Source organism: Muntiacus reevesi, chromosome 16 (assembly GCF_963930625.1).
Source record: "Muntiacus reevesi chromosome 16, mMunRee1.1, whole genome shotgun sequence".
NCBI lineage: Eukaryota > Metazoa > Chordata > Mammalia > Artiodactyla > Cervidae > Muntiacus > Muntiacus reevesi.
In genome coordinates, this window is record NC_089264.1 from 10,714,347 (window position 1) to 10,735,031 (window position 20,685).

The 20,685-nt window shown below is 38.0% G+C and overlaps 1 protein-coding gene across 2 annotated transcripts in view; it reads left to right on the plus strand.

Annotated features, from left to right (window-relative positions):
• Positions 1-20,685, plus strand: part of LOC136148019 (bifunctional heparan sulfate N-deacetylase/N-sulfotransferase 4) — a 256,176-nt gene that overhangs the window by 152,376 nt on the left and 83,115 nt on the right. For both annotated transcript variants that reach the window (XM_065907461.1, XM_065907462.1), the window contains exon 5: positions 1,472-1,600. In XM_065907461.1, coding sequence (XP_065763533.1) covers positions 1,472-1,600 — 129 coding nt within the window. The remainder of the gene's footprint in view (positions 1-1,471; positions 1,601-20,685) is intronic.

Below are 20,685 nucleotides of genomic sequence, written 5' to 3' on the forward strand. Positions count from 1 at the left end.
AATTTATCCACTCAGTTTATTTTCAGTTTAAGACACTGAAGAATATCTTAGGATAGCAGTTTTTCATTGTTCTCTTCCTAGCATATTATAAAAATGAAGGTATATGTTTTCTTTTCAAATATATTGACTGAAAAATAATAATTTGATGGAAGGGTGATGCATGTATTCCTATAAATGAAAATAAAACCAAAAGTACATTAGATGGGAATTTATTAGATGAGAATGAAAAAAATTGTCTTGTTTTGCTTTGTAATAAAATAGCTCATCTTAAAACATCCATCCCACATCCAGTGCCTTAGGTTATATTCTCATCACTGGTTGCCAAGATCATAGGAAGGGTTTACAACTGTTCTCCCTCCTTTAAATATTTACATCTTTTCAACCCATTATTCAGGTTACTACTAGAATCATCTGCCTATCTATCTTCCTACCCAATATGTATCTAAAACCAAAGAAAAAGTAATAAGACACTTGTTAACAGAGATAATACTCAACATTCATTAATAATAAAACTTAAATTTTTTATTGTAAATTGGTACTAGAGGACCTAAAGAAGCCTCAGATTTAATGGATCTGTTGAAAATGCAACTAAAGGTATTGGTGTCCTTAAAAATCCAGGAGACATTAAAAGTTTTACTCTGATATAATTGCAGATCAGAGTGAAAGCAGTTTTCCCTTAATTGAGTAGTGTAACCATTTGATATATTTTTAAATAAAGACATTCCTTTAAGTCAGCACTATGTATTTTCTTTTACCTTGATTTTAATAAAAGCTGTTATGAAAATTAAGCAAAGAATAAATAGTTATTCTGTGCAATTGAATACATGTCCTCAACCCCATTAGATTATAAGTAGTTTATTATTCAATAAAAAGTTTTGGGGATAAAATTACCTATTTGCTTTCTCTGTTGAACATTCTGAGTTACAACAGAATTAACCTCAAGACATGCCAGAAGCAATCATTAGATAATTTGACTACTACTGGGTTTAAAACTTTAACTCAGAGTAGTAAAAACAAAACAGAGTGGTGAGGCTGATGAAAACTGATTGTTTTGAATCTCAGAGCCTGAGGACTCTGAGATGTAAGTACACATAAACTGTATTTCAGGATCAAGGAAAATAATGGTCTAATACCATGAAAAATGTAACCATGGAGAATCTCTATATTTAAATTAAATTAACCCTAAGAAGCCTCTTTTTTTAACCAATTCTGTAACATAACTCAGCTGGTAGGTGAAAATTATAGGCATGAATGAAAATGTTGTAATGTATATGTTCTATGACTTTGATTGGGCAACTCTCTTAATATTTACATAATTTCACCAGCATCAACTCTTGGTTACAGTAAGATTTTGGCTTTATCCACTGGGAAACTCCAATGGGAATGATAATATGCAGACTCTGAAGTCATGACACAGCAATGGAACTTTCAATTAAGTCATGTCAATATGCTGCTTTTTCTTTTTCCTCAGGTCCTCCCTCGACAGACCTGTGGGTTGTTCACACACACTATTTTCTACAAGGAGTATCCAGGAGGTCCCCAAGAATTGGATAAAAGTATCAGAGGAGGTGAACTTTTCCTCACAATCCTTCTAAACCCAGTAAGTATCCTATTTATGCTTTTCACAATAACATCAGACCTTTCAGATATGTTTCGTTTTGTTTCTGTTGTCAACCTTCTCACAAGAGTAGTGAGATGGTAGATGGTAAATACTAGACAGAAATTAGACTACATCTAATTATTAAATTCCCTTAATAAAGGTCAATCAAGAAAAACACAGATTTGTTAAGATCCATGTGTTGACTATACCAATTAAATGTAAGATAATATCTCAATGTTGACTCTCATACTTGAATTGTAGTAAAGACATATATACAGTTGTCTAGCAAGAGATACTGGTTCAAGTGGGTTCGACCTCTGGGTCTGGAAGAAACTCAGGAGAAGAAAATGGCAACCCACTCCCGTATTATTGCCTGGAAAATTCTATGGATGGAGGAACCTGGCAGGCTACAGTTCATGGGGTCACAAAGAGTCAGACATGACTGAGTACAGCCAAAAACATTCACAATACCGTGGTGGATATTTTGTCTGTAAGTTGAATCTGCTTCTAGCTCAAGTAGTAGTACGTCTGTCAGTAGACATACATATTTCCATCTCTGAAAATGATCACAATGAAAAGCTGCATTGAAAATACACAGTGTGTGTGTTAGTTCCTCAGTTATATCTGACACTTTGTCATCCCATGGACGGTAGCACGCCAGGCCCCTCTGCCCATATAACTCTCCAGGCAAGAATACTGGAGTGGGTTGCCATTTCCTTCTACATGAAAATACATAACTATGCATTGTCTTTAAATACTAGGGTCATCTGAGGCTTCTTTTTAAAATATTCATTAATTTTGTTTGGAATCAAAGCTAGAAAATTTGCCACTTTTAATTGTGCCTTTTGATTATTCAGTGTTTTACAATTTTATTTCTAGTTATATGTGGAAAAGTGTAGCAATACGGGAATATATTGTCACTAGATAATGTTGCAATTACTTCAGCTTTTTCAATTTTTTTCCCTTAAAGATTCCATTTCTGAGGTTTTAAAGAGTCATGTCCTTTTCTTTACATCCCACTGCACACAAGAAAATGTGAAATAGTGAGTTGTATGCTATGTCTAACTTGTTTTGGTAAGAAATTTTCATACTGAGAGAAAATGATTCATGCTCTAAAAAAAACTGTGGTTCAGTTTTCTCCGGTGAAGTTCCAGGTATGTTTAAATAAATTTAGATAATATATATGCTATTTTTAATCCATGAAGAAATTGAATAAAAACCTACCTTTTATATAGATGAAAACTCATAAATTGGATTGAAGGGGTAGGGAAGTGGGGGCAAAAATGCATGTTGTTGTTCAGTCTCTAAGTTGTGTCTGACTCTTGAGACCCCACAGACTACAGCACTGCAGGCTTCCCTGTCCTTCACCATCTACCAGAGTCTGCTCAGATTCATGTCCGTTGAGTTGGTGATGCCCTCTTCTTTACCATCAATGTTTCTCAGAATCGGGGTCTTTTCTAATGAGTCGGCTCTTCCCATCAGGTGATCAAAGTATTGGAACTTCAACTTCAGCATTTGTGCTTCCAATGACTATTCAGGGTTGATTTCCTTTAGGATGGACTGGTTTGATCTCCTTGCAGTCCAAGGGACTCTAAAGAATCTTCTCTAACACTACAGTTCAAAAGCATCAATTTTTTGGCCCTCAGCCTTCTTTATGGTCCAACTCTCACATCCATATATGATCACTGGAACCACCATAGCTTTGACTATCTGGACCTTTGTGGACAAAGTGATGTCTCTGCTTTTTAATATCCTGTCTAGGTTTGTCACAGCTTTCCTTCCAAGGAGTAAGCATCTTTTAATTTCATAGCAGCAGTCACTGTACACTGTGATTTTGGAGCACAAGAAAATAAAATCTGATACTGCTTCCACTTTTTCTTCTTCTGTTTGCCATGTATTATTGGGCCAGATGCCATGATCTTTGTGTTTTGAATGTTTTCAGTATTAAGCCAGATTTTTCTCCCTCCTCTTTCGTCCTCATCAAGAGCTTCTTTAGTTTTTTGTTGCTTTCTACAGTTAAAGTGGTATGCATATCTGAGGTTGTTGATATTTCTCCTGGCAAACTTGATTCCAGATTGTGAGTCATCCAGCCTGGCATTTCACATGATGTACTCTGCATAAAAATTAAATAAGCAAGGTGACAATATACAGCCTTGATGTACTCTTTTCCTAATTTGGAAACAGCCAGTTGTTCCATGTCCAGTTCAAACTGTTGCTTCTTGACACACATACATGTTTCTCAGGAGGCAGGTAAGGTGGTCTGGTATTCCCATCTCTTTAAGAATTTTCCAGTTTGTTGTGATCACACAGTGAGAGGCTTTAGCATAATCAGTGAAGCAGTTATAGATGTTTTTTTCTGAAATTCCCTTGCTTTCTCTATGATGCAGTGAATGTTGGTAATTTGATCTCTGGTTCCTCTGTGTTTTCTAAACCCAGCTTGTACATCTGAAAGTTCTTAGTTCAAGTACTGCTGAAGCCTAGCTTGAAGGACTTTGAGCATGGGGAATGAGTGCTTTATCTGAGTATGAGTAATCAACAAACCTCTTCAAACTGCAGGACTATTAAAAACAAAACAGAACTGTCTCTTTTTTGGGGGTTCCATTAAACTGGGGAAGAGTTTGGATGCTCTATGATCTTAGTAAGAAATTCTATTTCTCAGAACTTGTTTGCTCCCCTGTAAGACAAACTTATATACTAGACAATCCTCAATGTTCCTCAAAAGTATTCCTTTTGGATATTCCATTTTTTATGTGTTTAATTCAAGCTCACTGAGACTTAGATCAATAACATCACAAAATACTTTTCAGAATTTATATATGCATGTGAATGTGAATGAAAGCAAATATGGGGAATTGTTCTCTTCCCTCCTTCCCCCATTAATTGAGAATTTGATCTTCACAGAAGCAAGGGTCACATCTTCATACTGTTTTCACTTTGGGGCTACACTCCCAACCCCAAATCTGCCTTTGTCCCCTCCTCAGGGGAAGGGATAAGCATCAGAACACTGATGATTCCCTCCCAGAAACCTCTAGCCCCAAGGTCTGATTGTTACTGATATTCACTACCTGGGTGCCCATGGGGCTACTTGTCATTAAAGAGATGGATTTATAACTCTGCTTTTCAAAAACTTTGAATTTAGTACTTCATATATAGCATCATTTCTGACTCTTTCTTTATTTTGGGGGGGGGGGGGGGGGGAGGGCTCCAAAATCACTACAGATGGTGACTGCAGCCATGAAATTAAAAGACGCTTACTCCTTGGAAGGAAAGTTATGACCAACCTAGACAGCATATTAAAAAGCAGAGACATTACTTTGCCAACCAAGGTCCATCTAGTCAAGGCTATGGTTTTTCCAGTGGTCATGTATGGATGTGAGAGTTGGACTGTGAAGAAAGCTGAGTGCCAAAAAACTGATGCTTTTGAACTGTGGTGTTGAAGAAGACTCTTAAGAGTCCCTTGAACTGCAAGGAGATTCAACCAGTCCATACCAAAAGAGATCAGTCCTGGGTGTTCACTGGAAGGACTGATGTTGAAGCTAGAACTCCAATACTTTGACCACCTGATGCAAAGAGCTGACTCATTGGAAAAGACTCTGATGCTGGGAAAGATTGAGGGCAGGAGGAGAAGGGGACGACAGAGGATGGGATAGTTGGATGGCATCACCAACTCGAGGAAGTGAGTTTGGGTAAGCTCTGGGAGTTGGTGATGGACAAGGAGGCCTGGCGTGCTGCGATTCATGGGGTCGCAAAGAGTCGGACACGACTGAGCGACTGAACTGAACTGAACTGATATAACATCATTTAGAGACTAATAGTTGGTCCTTGCCAGTGGTAAAGAACACGCCTGCCAATGCAGGAGACATGAGACCTGGGTTTGATCCCTGAGTCAGGAAGATCCTCTGAACAAGGAAACAACAACCTACTCCAGTATTCTTTCCTGGATAATCCCATGGACAGAGGAGCCTGGCAGGCTACATTCCATAGGGTCGCAAAGAGTCGGACATGACTGAAGTGACTTAGCATGCAAGCATGCATAAATCATTACTCAGAGGCTAGTAGTTGGTCCTTTAAATAAGAGGGAAGACTATTTGGCACTTATATCTGTAGCACTTGGTGTAAACTGACAAAATAACACTAACCTCACTTTAAAAGCTTATCATTGCCAACCAAAGTTATTTTGATTGCAGGAGAAACAGAACAATGGAAGAGGGGAGTTTTCAGGAGATTTCTAGAATCCAATAACAAACTGTACTTACTTTTTCATTGTGAACTGATGGTGATCTTAAAGTAGGATTCATGAGTAAAGGCGGGAAACCCAGATAGACAAAGAAGAAAGAGCAATGTTAGAGATGATTAACAGTGTGGATAATGTAAGATTCTATGTACAGTGATATGAAGCTGGGATCAGACAAATAGCAGTCCACAAAGATATGGGAGTAAGGAGTAATGCTGCTCAAACCTGAACAGTGTAGTTATAGGCAATCCAAGTAGATGCTACTCAGCTCTCTAGGAAGACAGACTGTGGGTAGCGTTTGACGGAACCCAGATTAAAACAGGGCTTAGTTCTAGAGCTGCGTGAGCAGAAGTTATCAGATATATTAATCAGGGTTCTTCAAAGAAACAAAACTAAGAAGATGGGTGGGGGAAAGATTTATTACAAGAAATTTGTTCATGTGTTTATGGAGGTTGGCAAGCCTCAAAATCTACAGTGAACAAGCTAGAGTCCCAGGGGAACTGATGGTATAGTTTTAGTAGAAGTTCTCTAGCCTGAATACCAGAACAGCTTATGGTGTATTTCTAGCCCCAAAGTCAACAGGATTGAGACCCAGGAAGAGCCAGTGTTTCACTTCAGGTTTTTAGGCAGGTTAAAAAAAAAAAAAACCCAAAAAACAGAAAACAGTGATCAGTTCAAAGGCAATGGGGCAGAAGAAATTCCTTTTTATTCACAGAAAAAATGAGAGTTTTCATTCTATTTGGCCTTCAGCAGATTAGATCAGACCCATCCACATTATCTGCTTTGCTCAGTTAACCAATTTGGTTGTTAATCTCATCCAAAATCATCCTCATGGACACACCCAGAATAATGTTTGAGCTGAGTAACTTGTGGTCCAGTCAAGTTGGTACAAAATTAGCCATCACACCAAATGAGGAAATGAGGTGGGAAAAGACATGAAGGGAGTGAAATAAAATGGGAAACAAAGAAAGAGGGAAGGAAGTGACGAATGAAGTAAAGATAATGTAAGCTTGGAATTTTTTGTAGCTGTGTCCTGTTATGAATAGAGAGGCACCAGAGGTGATATATTTCAGGCAAAGATGAGCACAATAAAGGACAGAAATGGTATGGACCTAACAGATGCAGAAGATATTAAGAAGAGGCGGCAAGAATACACAGAAGAACTGTACAAAAAAGATCTTCATGACCCAGATTACCATGATGGTGTGATCACTCACCTAGAGCCAGACATCCTGGAATGTGAAGTCAAGTGGGCCTTAGAAAGCATCACTGCAAACAAAGTTAGGAGAGGCGATGGAATTCCAGTTAGTTATCTCAAATTCTAAAAGATGATGCTATGGTAGTGCTGCACTCAATATGCCAACAAATTTGGACAACTCAGCAGTGGCCACAGGACTGGAAAAGGTCAGTTTTCATTCCAATCCCAAAGAAAGGCAATGCCAAAGAATGCTCAAACTACCGCACAACTGCACTCATCTCACACACTAGTAAAGTAATGCTCAAAATTCTCCAAGCCAGGCTTCAACAGTGCATGAACCCATGAACTTCCAGATGTTCAAGCTGGACTTAGAAAAGGCAGAGGAACCAGACATCAAACTGCCAACATCCGCTGGATCATCAAAGAAGCAAGAGAGTTCCAGAAAAAAATCTGCTTCTGCTTTATTGACTACAACAAGCCTTTGATTGTGTGGATCACAACACACTGTGGAACATTCTTCAAGAGATGGGAATACCAGACCATCTGACCTGCCTCTTGAGAAATCTGTATGCAGGTCGAGAAGCAATGTTAGAACTGGACGTGGAACAACACACTGGTTCTAAATTGGGAAAGGAGTACATCAAGGCTGTATATTGTCACCCTCCTTATTGCAGAGTGCATCATGAGAAATGCTGGGCTGGATGAAGCACAAGCTGGAATCAAGATTGCCAGGAGAAATATCAATATGTAGATGACACCACCCTTATGACAGAAAGCAAAGAAGAATTAAAGAGCCTCTTGATGAAAGTGAAAGAGGAGAGTGAAAAAGTTAGATTAAAACTCAGCATTCATAAAACTAAGATCATGGCATCCAGTGTCATCATTTCATGGCAAATTGATGGGAAAACAATGGAAATGGTGAGAGAGTTTATTTTTTTGGTTTCCAAAATCACTGCAGATGGTGACTGCAGCCATGAAATTGAAAGACGTTTGCTCCTTGGAAGAAAAGCTATGGCCAACCTAGACAGAATATTAAAAGGCAGAGGCATTGCTTTACCAGCAAAGCTCTGTCTAGTCAAAGCTATGGTTTTACCAGTAGTCATGTATGGATGTGAGGGTTGGACTATAAAGAAAGCTGAGCGCCGAAAAATTGATGCTTTCAAACTGTGATGTTGGAGAAGACTCTTGAGAGTCCCTTGGACTTCAAGGAAATCCAACCTGTCAATCCTAAAGGAAATCAGTCCTGAATATTCATTGGAAGGATTGGTGCTGAAGCTGAAACTCCACTACTTTGGCCACCTGATGCAAAGAACTGACTCATTTGAAAAGACCCTGATGCTAGAAAAGATTGAGGGCAGGAGGAGAAGGGGTCAACAGAAGATGAGATGGTTGGATGGCATTATTGACTCGATGGACATGGGTTTGGGTAGACTCGGGGAGCTGGTGATGGACAGGGAGGCCTGGAGTGCTGTAGTCCGTGGGGTCACAAAGGGTCGGACACAACTGAGTGACTGAACTGAACTGAAGGAAAAAAGCCTGTTAATTCATTGATGTGAAGGTATCTTTTCAAGATGAGTTCATTAATATGTTGACTCTAAAGAATATTTGTATCCTCACAGAGCCTGTTCCCAAAGGAGAGGTCTATGCCTGCATTTTTTAGGTATCAAAGCCCCTTGGGGAGATATGATTTCAGTAGAAAGCGTCAACATCCATAAAATCATAGAGAAAGATGATCACTCTCCTACCTACTCTTTCAACTGATTTTGAACATGGAAAACCAATGTCTTTGTGCTTATAAGTAGGATAAGTGATCATAGTGTTAGTATAAGCTCTAAAGGTTTAAGACCAATCTCACTTTATTTCATTTTTCATTAATGACCTATACTTTCACATCCTGGAAATACTATGGACACCTTATATTGTGGCATCTCTCTTGCATAGTGATTTTCTCTGAGGATTTGTAAATGATCCACAGATTTTTGTTCTTAGTGTTGGGTTTTCAGTATATTAATGAATGGATTGATAAGGATAAGATAGTGTGATACAAAGGTGGCAGTCATGATAAATACATCAGATGATAATGTATAATACCTAGTATACATAACACAGTGAAGTAACAGACCAAATCTAGCAAGATGAAATTTAACAGGCAATAATAAAAAGTCCCAAAATTACTTTCAAAGAAAATAGTGCACAAATTCCAGCATTATTTAGGTATAAATATTATATAAATATAGATTAAATCTGCCAGTAAATTGTATGGACTGCCTCATGACATATTCGGTTCCTTGTCATTGAAGCTGTATAAACAGAAATTTTGTAGGAATGTCGAATCTATTACTTTAATATCTCATCTGATGCTAAAACTATGTGATTCTGTTCTTATCCAGTTAGACATAGGTATACATTTTTCATTATAAAACATAAAAAATATGAAGTTTTTTACATATTAATTTTACATATTAAATGTAAAATTACATATGTAATTTTACATATTACAAACCAGCACTACATATTTAGTTATAGTAGGGTCAGAGGGAAAAGGAAATGGTAATTTATCAACATGTAAAAGAATTAATAACCAACTCTGAATGTTCATTGGAAGGACTTATGCCGAAGCTGAAGCTCCAATACTTTGGCCACCTGATGTGAAGAGGTGACTCTTTGGAAAAGACACTGATGCTGGGAAAGATTGATGGTAGGAGGGGAAGGGGGCAACAGAGGATGTGATGCTTGGATAGCGTCACTGACTCAATGGACGTGAGTTTGAGCAAACTCAGGGAGATAGTGAAGGAGGGAAGCCTGGTGTGCTGCAGTCCATGGGGTTGTAGAGAATTGGACACAGCTTAGTGAAACAACATCAACAATAAGAATTAAGGGTTTCTATGGTGGTTCTGTGGTGAAGAATCCTCCTGCGAATGCAGGGGATATGGGTTTGATCCCTGGATCAGGAAAATCCCCTGGAGAAGGAAATAGCAACCCACTCCAACATTCTTGTCTGGGAAATCCCATGGACAGAGGAGCCTGGTGGGGTCACAAAGAGTCGGACACAACTTAATGACTAAACAAAAACAATAGCGTAAGAATGAAAAAATTCTATAAAATGAGAAGATATTCAGTGGTAGATGTATTGGAGGAAGTAGCAGAGGAAGAAATTTCTGTCATCAGTATCCTGAAAGAAATATTACTGCCAGATTTAGCAGATCATTTGAACTGATCGAATAGTTTCTGGGTTCATTTGTATGTGCATATCCTATGAAGATAATAAAAGCTGGAAAAGGTATATGAGGGAGTATCCTGGAATTCCCTCTCTAGAGTACTTTAAAATAGAATCAATAGCTATAGAGTTCTTTCTTATTGCCTTGAGGAAGGGGCCTGGATTAAATACCCTTGAGAAGTCCTACCTAGTTGTTTGCTTGTGTTTTGTTTTTCCTGGTTTATAACTTCCACAGCTCTGTTCTGCAGTCAAAAAGACAGGAACCACACCAAGACTATGGTAGCTGCTTTCTCTGCCCAGTTTCCACTTTAGTAATTCACATTATTTTGTGTTGCCCTTCTCTAGAACAGGCCTGTACATATTCTGTGCTCAAAAGTCGCTAATATTTTTCTTTACGCATGTTCAAATCGTTTTTTTAATTTAATTTTTATTCTAGCTGCCATGCTGTCCTCATAGTTTTACATATTTTAAAATATGTCATTATTTTCTAATACACCATAAAACAGAAAATGGAAATCAGAATATATTTTTACATCTTGACTCATATATGAACTCCTGTTATTGTGCAATAGATATTTTGATTCAGCAAACTGCAAGAATTGGGGTTTCTTGATTTCCTTAGATACCAACTTGTTTTGCCCAGATTAATGTAAAAAACTGAAAATTAAATGACTTGAAAGCTGTGTGAATGGCATTTCAAAAGAATAGCTAAGCATCTGTTCACTTAACTTTCAGATAACTTCCTCCTTTTTTTTTTTTTAGATTCCATCATGACCTCATCACATATTGATATTTGCCTACACTGTTCCCCACTTGTCAAATGCTAACATGTATTTCCCTAGTGCCGAATTCTTCCTGTGTTTTCAATATAATCTTTGTACAGGCAGGAAGAAATATAATTTAATCATGTATGAGGTGAAACAGCTTACACCAGGTAACCCACTATCATTCAAGTCAAGACACTACCCTATAAAATATGCAACAATTGACTGTAGTCGAGGAAGTCTGGAGTCTTATCAGATGGTGTCACGACTAACTATAAAAGCTTAAAATGAATATGCCTTGCTGGATTTAATATTTTTTTCTAATTAATTTTAATTTTGTTATGATCAATTAATTAATTTTAATTTTCTTAAGATCAATATGAAAATAGAATTTTCTAAGTTTTCTTGACAGATATATCTAAATATTCTCTGATTCTAGAGGCTTCAAAATGTCAGAGCTGGAGCCATGAAATCCACTACATCATCCAGAGTCCAGAGCAGTGCCTAGACTCACTAACCTCTGTCTGTTTTTGGCCAGTTGTAAATCCAGGTGAACAAAAAAATGTGTGCCTGAGAGAATGGTGTACTTGCAATTGACAGTAGAGAATAATGGAACTGCAATGATATACTTCCCCACTACTGTCTCCTGAACCTTCACACACCTAGGCTGGCTAATGAGCTTTTCTTTCTTGTGTATATCAATCTCCAATTTCATGCAATCTAATAGCAGGTGCAGTACATTATGAATTAGTGCTCGCTTTTCAGGCAGATTAAAGACAGCTGCAAGGCTTAGGAAAACATCAACATGAACTAAGCTGAACTAAACTTTAAGTTCTTTTAAATCTTGAAACAATATGGAAGTGAATATGTAAGATAATTCACAGATGCAAAGGCAGTGCAGCAAAATAAAATGCACAAAATATCCCACAGTTTTTTTAAAGAAGGTTATAAAGAATTACAGATTACTGATATTCAAGACATCCAAACATTCTTTGATAATTTTTATTTCCTATGAATGCTGTGCTTTATTGAAAATTGTAACCATCAGATATTTCATGTAGAACAAAGCAAATGCACCTTCCAAGTGGTAAAGATCTGCACCTGAGCTTCCCAGGTAGTAATGAAATCCGCCTGCAATGCCAGAGTCACAGAAGATGCAATTCGATCCCTGGGTCGGGAAGATCCCCTGGAGGAGGACATGGCAACTCACTCCAGTATTCTTGCCTAGAGAATCCGATGGACATAGGAGCCTGGTGGGCTATAGTCCAGTCGAACACAACTGAAGTGACTTAGCACACACACAAAGAACCCACCTGCCAATGCAGGAAACGTGGGTTCGATCCCTGGATCAGGGGGAGAGCATGCAACCCACTCCCGTGTTCTTGCCTGGAGAATCCTATGGCCAGAGGAGCTTGGCAGGCTTGTACATAGGGTCACAGAGTCAGACACAGTCAAAGCAACTTGGCACACATGAACATAAAATGTACTTCTTTATAAAATAATGTTAATATTTCTAACTCAGGATCATGGAAGATATTGACAAATGTTCCAGCAGTGTTTATTAAAAAATAATAAATTAACTTCTAACTGCTCTACTCCAGTGAAATGTGCCTCTTATCTGGGCAGGAACTTTTGAAGCAATTAATGGTATTGGAGCTCTGAGGCTTTAGAGCCTGGGAGAACTGCCACCAACTGTGAGAAGAATGGACTCCTGTAGAGTATATAGATTGTGGAAAATTCTATTTCCACTTACTGAAAGACCTACAGTGACCTCTTTTTTTCCCTTTATCTGTTTTTTTGTTTGGCTTTTTTTTTTTTTTTTAACTTAAAGATTTGCAAGACTAACCTTTACAAAAGGACATGAATCATCACTTCTGCAGTGATTCACACTCACAGTAGGAATGTTGCAGAATATGTAGTCAGCTAATATCCATAGCTTCACTACAGGTTTTGTTTGGTTTTGTTTTTTGTCTACATTGAAAATCAGGATCACAGTTAGTATAATGTTTTAGAGAATGCTGAGAAATTTTTGCTTTCTTCAGATTTGGGAATAGTGCAGGTTTTGATTTCTTTTTTTGCAGTCAAATTTACTTAGCAATTAGTAGTTCAGAACGTAAAGTGTGCCACCACAAAAGGCCAGAATAGTTTGTAGCCTAACTCTGAGCTCTGTATTCTCATCAAACGAGAGAAAGGTGGCTATTATTGTGTAGACACACATCTTTCGATACCAATGGTTGCTACAGGTCCTGATGGAACACAATTTACATTCCAATATATTTCTAGATCATGAACAAATCCATAAAATTGCACTGTTTTGTGTTTTTTTTTTTTCAATTTTGTTTCCCCAGAAAAAGAAATGAAAGCAACATTATTTTATTGGGGGAAGTCTGTTTCATCTTGTGTAACTGCATAATTTAGTTTTCCCAAAGCATGTTATGAAAGATTGTGGAGTAGCTCTTTCACATAAACAAATTTTCAACAGCAAAAAATACAACCTACCATTTATGTAAATGTTAGTCGATAGATTTCTCCTCTCTATTTTGAGACTTACAATATATAAGTATTGCATACATAATGCTCTTAATAATTAAGGATTCTTTGAAAGCAAAATCAGTGAATTTATGGTTGTCAAAAATAAGTCGCTCTGTATTAGTGTTTATATGACTTAGTGGCTAGTGAGGTAATAAGAACGTAGGTGCATTCTGTGGGAGCCCACAAAATTAATGTTAATTTGTGTGTGGGGTATTTTTTTTTTTTTTGGTTTGTGAGTTTTCACCCTGTCATTTATTCTTTCTTCTCCTCCACAAATTATATAACACCTAAATATTTCAGTGTCTTGTTTCTTTCTTTAATATTTATTTATTTTTAAAATTTGAAGTACATTGAAGAAAGACCATTCTGGATCACTTCATTTTATTTCATTTTCGTTATTCCTACTTTGTTTTCCTCTGGCTGCTCCTCAGAGTCAGATATTATGAAAATAAAACTATGAATTATTTTCTAAAACATTATTTTCATATTTTTTTTATTTTAGAAAACCAAATTATTTTGTCTTAGTCTTTCCATCAGTGGCTTATAATGCTGACATAATAAGGAGTATATTTAATATTATATCTCTTTAATATTATATCTCATTACTATTTATATCTCAACTATTTGATTTTTTCAAGGAGATCTTCTTGATGTGTTCACTATAAAGCAGTTCTGTCATGTGGATGTTGATGTGTATGTATAACTCCATCAAGGAAGGCCTGGGAATCCTGTCCAGAGGAGTTGGTATTTGAGCTGAGCGTTGTAGGGACTCATCAGACGAATGAGTTAGTGAAGTAGAAATGTGGAATGGGAGTTTGCAGCAGTAGAGGGAAAAGGTGTACAGAGTTACAGAGGGCAAAATGCTCATGGCAAGTTTGGGAGCTATAAATGTTTGCATTTTAGCAAATTAGCACTAAGTGCAAATTAGCACTAAGAGTACAAAATGAAGGTAAAGCCATTAAGAGTAGGTAAATAAAATTATGGAAATTTTTGTATGACATGTCACAAAAGAAGAGGAAAGGAATTCAAACAAGGATGTGATAGACCCAAATAATATTTTGATTTATAGTTCTAGCTGACAGGTTAGGGCCTTCATACACACTCCTTCTAATGTCTACAGTACTTTTCTATTCCCATTACTCTCGACTTCACCTCACTGTTTTCCCTCAGATTCTATCTCTAATTTCTCTTCCTCACCTGGATCCCCCCACAGGTCAGCTCTTACTGTTGTGTGTATATATAACATACACAAAGAGCCACGTGTGTAATACTGCTCACAGTGGTAAATATCTTTATGTTTAGTGAATGTCGTCTCCCTCACCTGTGCTGAATGCACCCTCAGGAACAAGTATTCCCTCAACAGGTACCTGTTCAATAAGACTATAAATAAAAAAATTATATCATCAGACTACCTCTGTCTACTACATGCCATTTCACATGAGTTGTTAAAATTGCTTCAGAAGAAAAGGGAAAGGAAAGGAGAAAGAAGGAATAGAAAAAGGAAGAAGGGGAAAGAAATAAGAGCAGAGGGCAAATGTAGAAGAAAGAGAAGGAAAAAAGAAGAGTCAAGGACGGGAAGATGAGGAAGCTAGTTCTCTCTTTTTTTTTTATATAAAATTAGATGGACAGCAGAAATGTAAATGTATTAAGCAAACTCAGAAATTCTTGTTTAATTCCTGACTGGCTAAATACTGAAGAAAAAGTTGTATAATTTCTCTGTGCTTCAGAATTTCTCTGTCCATAAATGAAATGAGGAAACTAATGTTGGTTCCCTTAGAGAGTATGAGATGTGACAAAAACTAGAGTTTGGATTTTTTTCAGAGAAAATGTAAAAATTTTGGACATAATTCTTATTTGAGAAAGTAGAAGTATATATCACTTTTATTATCAAATATATTTGAGGTGTGTTAGCAAACTGCAAACGCTGAGTTTATTTACAGTGTGAATTTTGCTTGATTGTTTCTCCCTGCTAGAACACATAAATCATGTGATAAATGCATTCTCTTTTACAAAGGTATTTATTTTATTACAGGCTTCGCTTCTGAAAATGTTCTTGATTGTCACTTTATTGTGCTTCCTGAGCTATTTTTAAACGATAAAATATCTATCATTATTCTTTATTCCAGTGAAGCAAACTGTGTCATCAAATGCAGTGCTTGCTTGGTTGGTTAGGACTGGTATTTTTTTTTTTTTTTTTTTTTTTTTTGTTGTCTACCAAAGCACCTCAGATGTTTTTGCCAAAGGTTTTTGTTTTTGTTGCTGGTGTTGCTGATTTTAAGGCCTTTGATTTATTTATCTTTTTTATTAATAGGGAGCTCTGCTAGAAACACTAGGTCCATACTTTGATATACTTTATGTTCCAACACTGACTGTTGTGCTCAGATGAGGAGTAAAAATTGTAGAATTATAGCAATCTCTGTGTTTAGTACATAAAGTTAATGATATGAAAAATGGAAGACCTTCCTAAATGAAACATAATTACAGATAATTTGGATGAATGAGTTGACCTTATTAGAAATAAGAAAACCCAAACCCACAAACCAAATACAAAACTCTAGACTGACTTTCATTATATAAAACAATGGGAAGGTACTTTTCATGTCTGCCAGCATTGCTGTCTTCACTGGACTTCACACCTAACAAAACAGTCAGTGTTCACCTCTCAGTGATAGCATTAACTAAAACTAGAGAAGGATCCAAGAGATTTATTCATCATGAAAGACTGTGTTTTTGTGAACGGAGTTCATGGGGAGTGCCAACCTCCTTTAGCCCTGTATGAAAATTACAAGCTTAAGCAATGTAAAAGATAAGATATCAAGCATGAAGTGTTTCCCTGATTTACAGTTGTCACTTTTAACCCAATTTAAGGTATCCAATAATGCCATTCAAAGTAGAAAGTGTAAGTAGCAGAATAGAGCTCCTTTTTGAAGGTGTTATTATAGCCACTTAAGCTTTTTTTCACACATAGGTACACATTCAAATCAAATGTGAATAAAAGATGTGACTTGAAAATTGCCATTCTCTTCCAATTTCTTTTCGGAAGTCCATTCTGTAGCTCACTGAAATAACTTGCTCAAGCAATCAAATCGATACAGGTAGACTTTTATACATGGGCTGCGATGTTATGATCATAAACACAAAGATTTTAGGAATTATGAGCTATTTAAAGAAATAAAAAAAGAAACTTTAAACACATCACAATGCCCCAAATTGGAATCATCTTCTATTCCATCTTTTGCTGAATGCACCTTAAAAAAAATATATGCTATAGCTTATAATGATTCTTGAATCTTTAGTAACATATTTTAGAAAAGACACCCATTCATAGGAAGTGCAGTGATAGTGACTTACAGTGTGAGGAGTTATTAACTCAATCATTATGGCTTTGGAAATGATTTTGTAGAGAGCAGGCATATTCCCAAGTAACATCAGGAGGCATTTGTTTTGCACGTTGATGCTCCCTGTAGGTCTTGTTGTATATCTGTTGAATGATTAAATCTATCAATAAATACTGTCAATTCTACTTTCAAAAAACTGAAAATGAAAAAATGTGAAAGTTGCTTAGTCATGTCCAATTCTTTGCAACCCCGTGGACTATACAGTACACACAATTCTCCAGGCTAGAATACTGGAGTGGGTAGCCTTTCCCTTCTCCAGGGGATCTTCCCCACCCAGGGATCGAACCCAGGTCTCTCACATTGCAGGTGAATTCTTTACCAGCTGAGCCACGAGGGAAGACCAAGAATACTGGAGTGGGTAGCCTATCTCTTCTCCAGGGGATCTTCCTGACCCAGGAATCAAACCAGGGTCTCCTGCATTGCAGGTGTATTCTTTACCAACTGAGCTACCAGGGAAGCCATCCACTTTCAAAGTATGTTCCAATTAATGCTTTTCTCTCCACTTCCCGATGATGGGTCCCTTCTCTCTCCTCCAGAGAGCTATTACCATTCTGGCCACCAACTCTATTATTCCAAAAGGCCATCAGAATGATATTGTTAAATCCAACACAGACCAGGTCATGGTCATTCTTAAACCCCTTCAAAGGCTTCTCATTTAATCTCAGAATAAAATTCAAACTCTGGTCCCTGACTTGGCCTTCTGCTGGCTTCTCTGCATTGACAAGTTCCACTCAAACTGCACCATGCTTGTTTCCACACAGTCCTTCAAAATTGCTGAGATCGTTTGCCTTCAGGGCTTTTGTCCTTGCATCCCTTTGCTTCTAATGGGTTGCTTCCAGGAATTTGTTAACCTTGATTTCTACTGCCTCTCATGTCTCAGGTCAAAAATCACCACCTGAGAGTGGTTGCCTGGCCTTTTTGCAGTCATTGTCTATGACTTGTCTGTCGTATTTTTTCATGGCCTTTACCACTCTCTATGTGTGTATGTATGCATACTCACTCAGTCATGTCCTGCTCTTTGCACTCCCATGGACTGCAGCCTGCCAGGCTCCTTGGCCCATGGAATTTTCCAGGCAAGAATACTGGAGCAAGTTGCCGTTTTCTCCTCCAGGGGATCCTCCCAATTCAGGGATTGAACCTGCATTTACTGTGTCTTCTGTATTTGCATTGGCAGACAGATTCTTTTCCACTGAGCCACCTGGGAAGCCCTTACTGTTCTCTGCTGCTGCTGCTGCTGCTGCTAAGTTGCTTCAGTCGTGTCCGACTCTGTGTGACCCCATAGACTGCAGCCCACCAGGCTCCCCCGACCCTGGGATTCTCCAGGCAAGAACACTGGAGTGGGTTGCCATGTCCTTCTCCAATGAGTGAAAGTGAAAAGTGAAAGTGAAGTCTCTCAGTCATGTCCAACTCTTCACAACACCATGGACTGCAGCCTACCAGGCTCCTCCATCCATGGGATTTTCCAGGCAAGGGTACCGGAGTGGGGTGCCATTGCCTTAAGGTTACTGCTCTCTAGAGCTCTCCTATTGATTTATGTGTTCACTACCTTCTTTCCCCAGTTTCATTCCTCATCCTTAAACCACCAATGATCCACTCCACATGAGCTCCATGAGTCCAACAAAATTTACGTTGGGGTGGAGGGTACAAGGAGGATATGCTGCTACTGCTGCTGCTGCTGCTAAGTCGCTTCAGTCGTGTCCAACTCTGTGCAACCCCATAGATGACAGTCCATCAGGCTCCGCCGTCCCTGGGATTCTCCAGGCAAGAACACTGGAGTGGGTTGCCATTCCTTCTCCAAGGAGGATATGAGAGACATAGAAATTGCTAAAGGATATGATTGTTAATCATTCTTTATTTCTGCATAGATATCTTTGTGAGCTTTGAAAGTAATCTTTAGCTAAAGATTTAAAATGTTAATGTGCAAGTGAGAACAATTCTCTATATTTGATCATTGCTTGTTCTGATGCACACAAATAATTTTACAGTTTTTATGAAAAATATTCCAAATACCTGAAGTGTTTTATAATATTTGTGCAAATTTGACTTACAGTAACATTTTATTTTACCTTACCAAGCTAGTTAGATTAATATGTGTGTGTGCGTGTGTGTGCTCAGTCACTTACTTGTGTCCAACTCTTTGCAACCCTATGGACTGTAACCCTCCTGGCTCCCCTGTCCATGGGATTTTCAAGGCAAGAATATTGGAGTGGGCTGCCATTTCTTACCCAGGGGATCGTCCCAACCTAGAGATCAAATCCTCGTCTCCTACTTTGGTAGGTGTAGTCTTTACCCCTGAGCCACCTGAGAAGCCTGTATTTAGAGTAACATCTGCCTAAAATTAGAACAAATGATACCTTGTAATCATACCTTAAGAAATATGAGTATAAATCTGGAGCGTGAGGGTAAAATCTACAAAAGTTCCTGTAATATCCAAACCATCTTCAATATTCTCTGAAGTATTGATATCCATTACTGTTGGTATAATAAATCTCTTTGTTCTACTTATAATAACTAGTACTTACCAATGCTACCTGGATTTAAAACTCTAAATGCTTTCTATGTATTAACTCATTTAATCCTCTCAGCAACCATATAATGAAGATGCTATTATCTTTACTTTCTGAATAAGGAAACTGTCCAGAGAAGTTAGCTAATTAATCCAATATCATGAAGATGGAGAGCAGCAGAGCTAAAGTTTAAACTTAGAAGCTATTGTTATTCAGTTGCTATCTTGTCCTATCTTTTGCAGCCCATGAACTTCAGCAACAGTCCAGCACACACCTCCCTGTCCTTCACTATCTCCAAGAGCTTGCTGAAACTCATGTCCATTGAGTCTGTGATGCCATCCAACCATCTCATCCTCTGTCAACCCCTCCTTCTCCTGCCTTCAATCTTTCTCAGCATCAGAGTCTTTTCCAATGACTCAGTTCTTCTCATCAGGGGGTCAAATTATTGGGGCTTCAGCTTCAGCATCAATTCTTTCAATTCAGGGTTGATTTCCTTTAGGACTGACTAGTTTGTTCTCCTTGCAGTCAAAGGGACTCTCAGGAGTCTTCTCCAGCATCTCTCAAGAGTCTTTAAGAACATCAGTTCTTCTGCACTAGACCTTCTTTATGGTCCAATTCTCACATCCCTACATGACTACCAGAAAAACCATAGCTTTGACTATACAGACTTTGTTGGCAGTGTGATGCCTTTGCTTTTTAATATGCTATCTAGGTTCATCATAGCTTTCCTTCCAAGGAGGAGGCATCTTTTAATTTCATGGCTGCAGTCACCATCCACAATGATTGTGGAGAACGGGAAAATAAAAGCTGTCACTGTTTCCACATTTTACCCTTCTATTTGCCATGAAGTAATGGTACTGGATGGGCAAACAGTGGAAACAGTGTCAGGCTTCATTTTTTTGGGCTCCAAAATCACTGCAGATGGTGATTGCAGCCATGAAATTAAAAGACGCTTACCCCTTGGAAGGAAAGTTATGACCAACCTAGACAGCATATTAAAAAGCAGAGACATTACTTTGCCAACCAAGGTCCATCTAGTCAAGGCTATGGTTTTTCCAGTGGTCATGTATAGATGTGAGAATTGGACTGTGAAGAAAGCTGAGTGCCAAAGTATTGATGCTTTTGAACTGTGGTGTTGGAGAAGACTCTTGGGAGTCCCTTGGGCTGCAAGAAGATCCAATCAGTCCATCCTAAAGGAGATCAGTCCTGGGTGTTCATTGGAAGGTATTATGTTG